General features: G+C 46.8%; 1 protein-coding gene across 1 annotated transcript; it reads left to right on the plus strand.

The window, feature by feature from the left end:
• The first annotated feature begins 557 nt into the window (after positions 1 to 557).
• Positions 558 to 4,048, plus strand: LOC103554666 (putative testis-expressed protein 13C). The gene is made up of 2 exons (XM_070604357.1): positions 558 to 2,270; positions 2,825 to 4,048. The coding sequence occupies exon 1, from the start codon at positions 839 to 841 to the stop codon at positions 2,258 to 2,260; it is 1,422 nt and encodes a 473-aa protein (XP_070460458.1). The 5' UTR covers positions 558 to 838; the 3' UTR covers positions 2,261 to 2,270; positions 2,825 to 4,048.
• Positions 4,049 to 9,920: the final 5,872 nt, after the last annotated feature.

Here is a 9,920-nt window from a genome sequence, read left to right on the forward strand (position 1 = left end):
TGTTTCTTAAGTAATTTAATTAAAAATAATCAATATGCCAAAGTGGCATACTTTGAGGTGGCATATTCTGCTCTCATTCACCTGGTTCCCACTGCTGCCCCAACATGCAACCTCACTGCCATCCCCACAGCAGTAGTGCAAGCACAGCCTTCTCTCTCAAGTCTCTCTCAATACTATCCTGCCCTTTTTCTGGGTATTGATAGACTCCAGGCTTGTATTCCACTTACCTCCCCCAACCGGGGGTCGGGCAACCCCAATCACCTCCACTTCAACTCTCTCTCCGCCCCAGAAGTTTTCTGACCTCCTCTGACCCATCCTTCCTTTTAGACCAGGTGTGTGTGTGCGTGTGTGAGTGCGTGTGTGTGTCATTGAAAGTCCCATTCCAGCCCCTGGGTGAGTTGAGCGGCCACTGTTAGTATCGCCAATGGATCTGCTGTGCTCTCTGGGCTCACTGCAGCACCCAGTGCAGCCATCTGGCCTGTTCGCCCCATAGGGGGCACTCTGCCAAGGGACGTCCATCCCAGCAGGCCTTGCGGTGTGACTCAGAGCGCATGTCTATGACGTGTCACGCTGTCGCGTGGCTCAGAGCTCATCTCTGTGACGGGGGACACCGTCGCCTGGCAGGGGTTGGCCTGGTGAGGGAGTCTGCCGTACTCTGTGAGGAAAAGGAGGGAGTGAGGAAGGGAAGAGGCTCAGGAGTTGGCTAGGACTGGGCTAGGACTGAAGGAGGACCGAGCAGGGAGGCGGGGGTCGGAACTGTCGGCGGCAGCAGCCTTCACCTGCCGCGCCAGGGGCCGCATCGCCTGTGAGGCGCTCAGCTGACTAGGCCGCGGCGGCCATGGCCATGGACTACGGGGACCACGCCAGCGGGTTCCGCCACAACGAGGTGATCAAGTTCATCAACAATGAAGTCCTCATGAATGGGGGAAGTCCGGATTTCTACATGGCCTTCCGCTCGCGGCCCTGGAATGAGGTAGAGGACCAGCTTCTGGCCGTCGTGGTCGACCCGCAGGTGCCAAGTCCCATCAAGAGGGCCTGCGCCTGGAGCGCGCTGGCTTTGAGTGTGCGAGTGGCCGCGAGGCAGCAGGAGCAGCAGGCGTACCGGGTCCAGCGGCTGCAGGCGCAGTTAGAGGAGCGCGAGGTCGCTTTCTGGTCTCTGTCCTCCCAGCTGCAGCGCCTATGCAAGGAGCGCGAAGAGGTAGCTGCGGAGCTACGATGCACACTAGCTTCCGTGCAGCAAGCAATGGCTGAGCGAGATGTGTTGCGCGGGCGACTGCCCCAGGCAGAGAGGTCTGTCCAGATATACCCACTACCTCAAGAAATCGCAGGAGCTGAACAGCCTGGGGCTGTGACATGGCCCGTGGATGTGGGAATGCAGGGCATGTCGTTTTCGGAGGCCCAGATGGCCAACCAGGCAGCTCTGCTTTACATGCCAGGATCCTCGAGCCCCTGGGCACAGGCCATGCAACCCCCTCAGCAAATGCCAGTGCCATATCCATCCCCGTTCTATGTGCCATTCCCAGTGGCATTCCCATACTCCTCACCTTTACCAGCCTCAGCAGTCATGGAAGCAGAAGCAGCAGCGGCAGCAGTAGAAACAGCAGCAGTCGCACCCCAGAGGCCTCCTCCGGTGATCTACCCACCTGTCCTGAGGGCTGCAGTGGGGGTCCAGGAGGAGATGGCTCCACTGTGTGACCAGAGGTACCATGTCCAGGAGGCGTATCCTGAGAACCTCCAGGGGGAATGTTCCCTGGGTGACAGCAGAAGCCACAGCCAAGAGGAAGGTCCTGTGTGTCCCCAGGGGATGACCTCTCTGGGGGACATCAGGAGCCACAACCAGGAAGAAGATCCAGAGAGTCCCCAGGGGACAGCCCCCTTGAGAGATAGCAGAATCTACAGCCAGAAGGAATGTCCAGTGATGCCCCAGACGTACCCCCTGGGGAAGAGCAAGAGCCACAGCCAAGAAGAAGGTGTAGAGAGGCCCAAGGGGACATCCCCCCTGGAGGGCAGCAGGAGACATCGTGTGAAAAAACGCCCAAAGAAACAGCAGGCTCAGGGGCAGAAGGCCAAGCAGCCAAAAGGGAAAAAAGCCTCCGAATCCCAGCACCAGGAGAAGTTGGCCTCAGGCTGCAGTTCAGTAAATTGGGACTGCCCGTGTTGTAAAGCGAAGAATTTTTCCTGGCGCAAGGCCTGCTACAAATGCAAGAAAGTTCGTGTGGCAGTTGAGAGTGAAGGCCTGGACCCAGGACAGACTCACTGATTTCAGGAAGGTGGGTAAGAATGGAAACACTCCAAAGAAAAACCAGTTTTCTGAGACCACGCTTCTGATAAAAAAGTAACTCGTTTACTTCACAGAAAATTTGAAAATCAAAATTATGATATAAAAAATTAAATCAAAAATCCATTATCCTATTACCCAGATTAACTACTTTTTATCATTCTGAGTACACACAAATATATGTATATATATTCTTATAGATTTACTTTAACAAAGATAGACTACTTGTAAGTATCACACTTTTTAAATAGGGATTTCTCCTAACTGCACTTAGGTTCACAGGTGGCGGATTCTGGATGACTGATGCTGGTTGGTTGACACCCTGGAGAAGCTGAAGTGATGAAGACTCTCTTTTTTCTTTTCCATTCTTTTCTGTTTTCTCATTAACCTCTTTTTCCTGAAAATGCCGTGTCTTTGGCTGGGAACAGCCATGTGTTTTCAGTTATAAGCTTTATTGGATTTTAGGTGCACAGCTTTTCCTTGAAAATGCTATTGTTCCTCTGTAAACTACAGTGTTCATGTGTGCTTATTTTTGTTTCGTTTCAGTTCTATAGGTGAGGGCCTGTTTTTGGGTTTCTGAGCCCCACAGAATTAGTTTATTGCTGAAGAAGCTGAACCTGACCCATTAGAAGATGTCCCAACAGCCTAAAGAAATCACACCTCAATTCTGACTGACCTGCGCTGCAGTGAGACCCCAACTGGCTGGAGCCTAGAAGAGTGAGAAGTCAGCGAAGAAGAGATGCTTTGGCACCCATTGGGGGAAAAGGAGGGCAAAAAAATTTTGTTAGAATTTAATTTCTCCGTTGGGACAAGGAATTGATTTGGAAGAGTTGAGGCAGGCTGGTTGCAGTGTTAAATTCTATAGATGATAACAAATTTGATGGATTTAATTCATTAAAAAATAGTTATTGATTGCCTAATGTATGTTAGGAGCTAGAACTATATGGTATTATCTGGTGCACACATCATAACTCTTTTTGGTGAGTTTGGTTAGATGATAGGAGAGAGTATAATTTGAGATACAAAATAGATCTGCGGTGACTTCTTTGCCTTGCATGCAGGGTGGCCTTTGGGTAAACTCAACTGAAATAACATCCACTTATTTTTGCAGTTCTGGGGGGCAACATCAAAGACTTTTATGAAAGGACTTGGACTTGAGGGACTGAACTGCTCATGTCATTGGTCCCAGGTTAGACAAATGAGCAGTGGCAAATATCGAGAAAGTAGCCTCAGGAAAGTGCAGGCAGGACTTTTCTGATACACTGCTGATTTCCTCCCTTGAGAGGGACAGCTATTTTCCTGGCTGTCTGAAAGACCGCTGGATGACTCTCTTAAAGCATAGTGCCAGGGGGAGTGTTGGCTACACACTCGAGCCCTCAGTCTTAGCTGCCTCCATCCCAAGGTCCTTTCCAGTCAAGAGTGGATGAAGAACAAAGCGGATTCCTGGGACTGACATCGTGCTATGAATGGTGCTTCTCTTGGGAGGGCTAACTGGATTAAAAACAGAACTGGACTGGGACAAGTACTTTTGAGAATGCCCTGAGCCCCATTTCTTCCACTTGGTATGTCCTCTGCAGTCTCTCTGCCCCGCTGAGGCAGCTGTTGCAAGCAAAGAGGGAGCCAGTATAAAGTCCAGGGGGTGGAAGTTAGATCAGCCTCCAGTCTGAACAAAAGATGTCCTAGAGTTTCCCCATGTGATCTGCCAGCTCACCAAGCTCAACTTTTTCAGGGTTTTTTTTTATCTTAATTAGTAATAAAGTAATAAAGACACATTTGCCTGCTGTGTCTTCTGTGTAGTGTGTATCTTGGGGCAGGTTTGTTCAGAAGTGGCAGCTTAAATCTACATCTTACCTCCATCCCACTGAGGTCAAGGAAAGTTCAATCTCATTCACGACTGAAGGGCCCCTCCTCTTCCTGCAGTTACCCAAGAATGGGAGGGGGGAGGGGTTTCTATGGGGCCTTCAATCCATTGTGGTTGTCCCTGGTACTCTCACTGTCTAAGTCCACATGGTCCCTTAAAGTTGAGCATTTCTGCTTCTCTAGGACCAGTAGAGGTTGGAGGTGTCTGCCAATCCTGGAAGTCCTGATTCCTAGGGTCCTGCCTCCCTATATACATTAAGCAGCCATTCCCTTCTGGGGCCCTGCCTTCTCCCTGGGGTCCTGGCAGGGATTAAGGAGTGCTTAGGTATCATAAGCAGTATTCTCCTTCCTTTCTCTTCTCTAAAGCACTCTTCTCTCCCTTAACATAATTTAGTCAAGATGATCGAGATTATAGAAAACTAAATACAGGCTAGCAGCATAAACCTCCTCTGAGATAAGGGGGGATAAAGATCTGGACACTTTCAGGGCTGGCCCCGTGGCTGAGTGGTTAAGTTTGCGCTCTGCTTCAGCAGCCAACCCTTCAGCAGCAGCAGGGTTTTCCTGGTTCCAATCCTGGGTGCAGACCTAGCACCACTCATCAAGCCATGCTGAGGCGGCATCCCACGTAGCACAACCAGAAGGACCTACAACTAGAATATACAACTATGTACTAGGGGGCTTTGGGGAGAAGAAGAAAAAAAATGATTGGCAACAGATGTTAGCTCAGGGCCAATCTTTTAAAAGAAAAAGATCTGGACTCTTTCTTGGAATGAGTATGGTGAAATGAGGGATGGACAACAAAAATGATCCTGTCATACCAGAAATCTCTTCTCTCAGAGATATGACTAACAATGAGGGCCTTGGTTACTTGGGGTAGGACTACTGGCAAAGAAGAGGGCTGTCAGGTGGAACAAACACACAACAATTTTGAGGGGGAGGAGAGAAGATACTATGATATTTTGTAGATCCTAATATTCCCTGTACATTTGGAAAGATGGGCACGTGCAGGTATTTTTTCTGGTGGGTCTAAATTTAGTGCTGGTGCAATAGAGGAAAAGTACAAATGGTGGAGGAAGAGGGGAAAGAATCAGGCCTGGCAGCAGCTGCCATTACCGATGGTAGGGGTGGGCCTGGTACTGCGGCCCTGCAGGCACTTCTGAAGGTGGTGGTGATGCAGAAGGGATATGGGTATTTTTCTGAGCAGGAGAGTGAAGGGGACGCGGGAAGAGGCCTTTTAGATCGATCCTGTGGAAGCTTCAGAGAAAAAGAGACAAAATTCTGTGTGGAGAAAGTGGAGGATCACAGCAATATTCTCCATTGCACCTCCTTGTCCATTCTTCATACCCGTTACTGGACCCTATGCAGGAGCTGTGCCCTCAAATCCCCATTCCCATTTCCACAGTTAATATACTGCCTTCCACTTCCACTAGCAAAAGCAGAATCAGAAGTGGCTACAATAAGAGCACTTCTGTGGGAGCATTTGCAACTAGCATATCGGCAGGGGTGGAGTATGGAAAAAGTTCTTGTGGTAGGCAAGATGAGGCAGCAGCCTCCATGGCAGGAAGGGCGGGAACAAAGGGCTCAGCGTCCCTCCAGATCCCTTAGGGATAGGAGAAGTGTGCCCGGTAAAACCCGGGGGACTGGAATGGTGAGAGTGGTAAAAAATGATTACCATGCTTCAAATGAAGGAGATGTCTGATCCTGGACAGGAGCTTTGTCTTCTGCTGGGGCCAGTCTTTTTGATTTCAGAAATGTAAGAGAGAACCAACGAGATCTGAAACAGAAGAAATCAATTTTCTGAATAGTCTCTGATTATAAGTGCAGCTATAAATGTAGCTTAATTTCACTTTATAAAAATAGAATACACAGAAACAGGAAAAAAGGATTCAACCCAAATCCCACCACTAGAGGTATCACTGTATTTTTATATATTTAATTCCATATATGTACCCACGCAGATAAGTATGACAGATTTTTTAAACATCCTCTATGTAGAATTGTACATAATATTTTATAGCCTTATTTTTTCTTGTGGTGAAAAAACATAATGCGAGATGTGCCCTCTTAAGGAAATTTTAACTGTAAAATTTAGCTACACTGTTAATTACAAGCACAATGTTGTACAGCAGGGCTCTAGAACTTTTTAATCTTGAATGATTGAAATTTTATATCTACAGCCTTATTTTTAATTAATATATTAACTTTTTATCTTTGATACCTTGGGGCACCACGTGCTGGAGGCCCCTCGCTCCAGACTCCGAGGAGTCTGCTCACACCACCTATCAAGCAAGCCCCAATCCTTGTCCTTGTCCCTGCTCAGAGTTACAGTGCAGTGGTGCCCTGACCTAGGGCCCTGTGGCCACTTGTGTGGGGACCCGGCTCTGGCCCAGACGCTGTGCAGGGCAGGACTGCTTGAGGCCAGAATGGGGTAGTGAACTGCACATGCACAGCCGCAAGTCTATCATCTTCCAGGAGGCTGAAGGCCCCGGGGCCGAGACTCAGGCTTCCAGCGCAGAACCCTGGGACCCCAAACCGACGTCTGCCAAGGTCCAAAGCTGAAGCAATCCGAATACACCATTCCATTGCACATCTTTGGGGCTAGTTCCTCCTGGCACTAGCGAGGCGTTTAGAATTCGTCCTTGGGGCCATCACTACATGTACTCGAGCCTCTCCCTGAAGAAGAGCCTCAGAGCATTGCTCTCTGACCCAGCCCAAATGTCAGCAGTCTGCGATGGTGGAGCTAGCCCCTTCACCCAAGCATCTCCATCAGGAAATGTTCTCTTTCGAACACCATGGGGCCCGGGCGGGCTGGGGCCAGGGCCTGGCCAGAGTGGGTGGAATGTGGGGTTTCCCAGCAAGGTAAACAGGGCGCAGTTGGAGCTTGCAGGGTACACTTCGTAGCTTCGCATGTGTATGGGGGTGTAAATGCTGGTCCAGCTGGAGGGTCAGGGAGAGGACGGCCTGAGACGTGACAGAGTCAGATGCAGCTCAGACGATGGCGGAACTAGGCAGAGGCAAGAGGCGCTGCTGCCGCTATCGCGCTTCCTCTAGGAAGCCAAATCTCGCGGGATTTAGGGAGATATACAGAGCCTGGTCCCTGAGACCTGCAGTGAGGAACGCGTCGGTGCCACGGGTGCAGGAGGCTCTTCCTCCCAGACTCGTCCGTAAGGAGTCTGGTTCGCGCCACCTGTCAAGCAAACCCCAATTCTCGTCAAAGTCTCACCCCTCTCCTCTGAGTCACAGTGAGGCGCCTTTCCCAGGGGCCTGCAGCAAGGTAGGGAGGACCAGGTTCCGGCCCAGAGGCTGTGCAGGGGCGGGGCCACCGAGGCCAGAACAGGTGAGTGAAGTGCGCGTGCAATGTATTAATGTTAATATTAGTCCATGGACAGCATATACAAAAGAGTAAGTGATGAGATATTCCCATGAGCTCTAAATACAGGAGGCTGGGGGTGAATCACAGCTATGAGACCTGACCAATCTGTGAGGTAAGCAGAGGGAAACAATGGATCATCTGCCAGAAAATAAGAAAACCCTAAAATACTCTACAAACCAAAATACTTAGTACTTACTAGAAAGTACTTACTAGAAAACACAGTGGACCAATTTGAGAAAAGCAAGCAGAACTAGAATGGATGCAGGTGATCTGTGGTACGGTTGAAGGAGTTGGATCATCTCGGCATTATGATCTCTCAAAACTGCAGCCAAAGCTCCCTTCTAGGGCAAACCCACATTGGGAGGAAATGTCATTCTGCTCCTTATTCTCTTTTTCCTTTATAATAATTTTGTTTGGAATTTTTCTTCTAACATTTTCTGTTACTCATTTTTAAATGAAATTAGTTTTCCTGAGCTTTTAGAAGGAGGCGCGGTTCAGCAGAGCTTTTCTAACATCTGAAAGCTCCATCTGTTGTTTTTGTGTGGTCTTCAAAAAGCAGCTTGCTTTCTTGCAGTTCTAGAGGCTAGAAGTTCAAAATCAAGGTGTTAGCAGAGTTGGGCTGTGAGGAAAGGATCTATTCCGGTCCTCTCTCCTGAGCTTGTGGATGGCCATCTTCTACCAGTGCCACTTCAAATCATTTTCCCTCTGTGTGTGTTTCTGTCTCTGTGTCCATAGCTCCCCTTTTTATAAGGACACCAGTTATACTGGATTAGGGCCCACCCTAATGATCTCACCTTAACTAATTACATTTGCAATAATCCTAATTCCAAGTAAAATCACATTCTGAGGTACTGGAGTTCAGGACTTCATCATGTGAATTTTTAGGGGACACAATTCAACCCATAAGACTCCTAAATATAGTTTTTTCTACATAGACATCTGGATTTAAGAACAATTAAGAGGGGCTGTCCCCGTGGCCAAGTGGTTAAGTTCACGCACTCTGCTTCGGTGGCTCGAGGTTTGCCGGTTCAGATCCTGGGTGTGCACCTACACACTACTCATCAAGCCATGCTGTGGCAGCATCCCACAAAGAGGAAGTGGAATGACCGGCAACTAGGATATGCAAGTATGTACTGGGGCTTTGGGGAGGAAAAGAAAAAAGAACAATTAAGACTATCACAGCTCCTAGAACTCTTTTCTAGTATAGGGGGTAAACTAGATTCAAATCCTAATACAGCAATCACTAACTGTGTGATATTAAGTAAGTTGTTCATCATTTCTGTACCTCAGTTTTCCCGTCTATAAAATGAGAAAAATAATACCTACTGAATAGGGATGTTGTGAATATTAGATGAAATAATATATGAAAACACTCTTGGAACAGTACTAGCTTCAGTTTCTAAAACGAATTGTATGATTTCTTTTTTCCTTTCTTAGAAGTGACAGTGAAAACCAACTGATCGGCATTAAACAGGGAATCTCTCTGAATAGTTATGAAATAAATACAAGCATATGGAATGTACAATTTTAAACTTTCTTACTAGTGAAAGACAAACAAATCTTCTGCTAATATTCATAATGGTGTTTAGAAAGAGTGTTCATTTGGCTGATGGGAACATAGTGTTAAAGAAACAAAGTTTTGAGTTCTGTCTGGGGAAATTAGGTTCACTCATTATCTCCCTGGTTTAACTAATTGAGTGAATCAGTTACAGATCAATTGGTATAGATATCACCCACACAAAATATCAAAAGCTTTAAAAGATAAATCAACTTTTCAGTTTTTATAGTAATTTCATCTTTTGGTGTGCCTTGTTTTACAAAGAAGCAAAACATCCTTAATTTTCAAAGAAGAGAAAATGTAGCTAGCAACACACTAATTTGATTCCAGCAGCTAAAATTTCAGTTGAATGCACCACAATTTCTTTATAATTACAAATGTTGTGGTGTAGCTGGGCCACCATGCCTTTTCTTCTGACTGATCATCTTTCAATACTGTAATCATATTTTGAAGATCAGTCTGTAGCTAAAACAAGAGTGATTTGTGTTGTTGATGTAATAAAATTACTGTGTGAGTGTAGCAAATTGGAGCTTTTCATTACAAACACTATCATAATTAATCATTTTAGCTATTGGTTAGGGTAACTTAAATGTAACCTGTAATTTCCACAACTTGAAATCAATGGAATACATTTATTTTTAATTAAATGGATGCCAAAATAAAATCTAGGGAAAATGTGCAAATAACAACAATAATTTAGTTTTAAGTACTGTATTAGTTACCTATTGCTGTGTAACAAATTACCCAGAATTTAGCAGTTTAAAGCAACATACATTTATTATCTCACAGTTTCTGTGAGTCAGGAATCCAGATATGGTTTAGCTGGGTCTTCTGTTTCAGGGTCTCTTACA

The sequence above is a fragment of the Equus przewalskii genome, chromosome X, assembly GCF_037783145.1.
Source record: "Equus przewalskii isolate Varuska chromosome X, EquPr2, whole genome shotgun sequence".
Taxonomy (NCBI): Eukaryota; Metazoa; Chordata; class Mammalia; order Perissodactyla; family Equidae; genus Equus; species Equus przewalskii.

Bases quoted from the DNA above. Each gene is read 5' to 3' on its own strand.
- LOC103554666 (XM_070604357.1), top strand. From the start codon at position 839: ATGGCCATGGACTACGGGGACCACGCCAGCGGGTTCCGCCACAACGAG.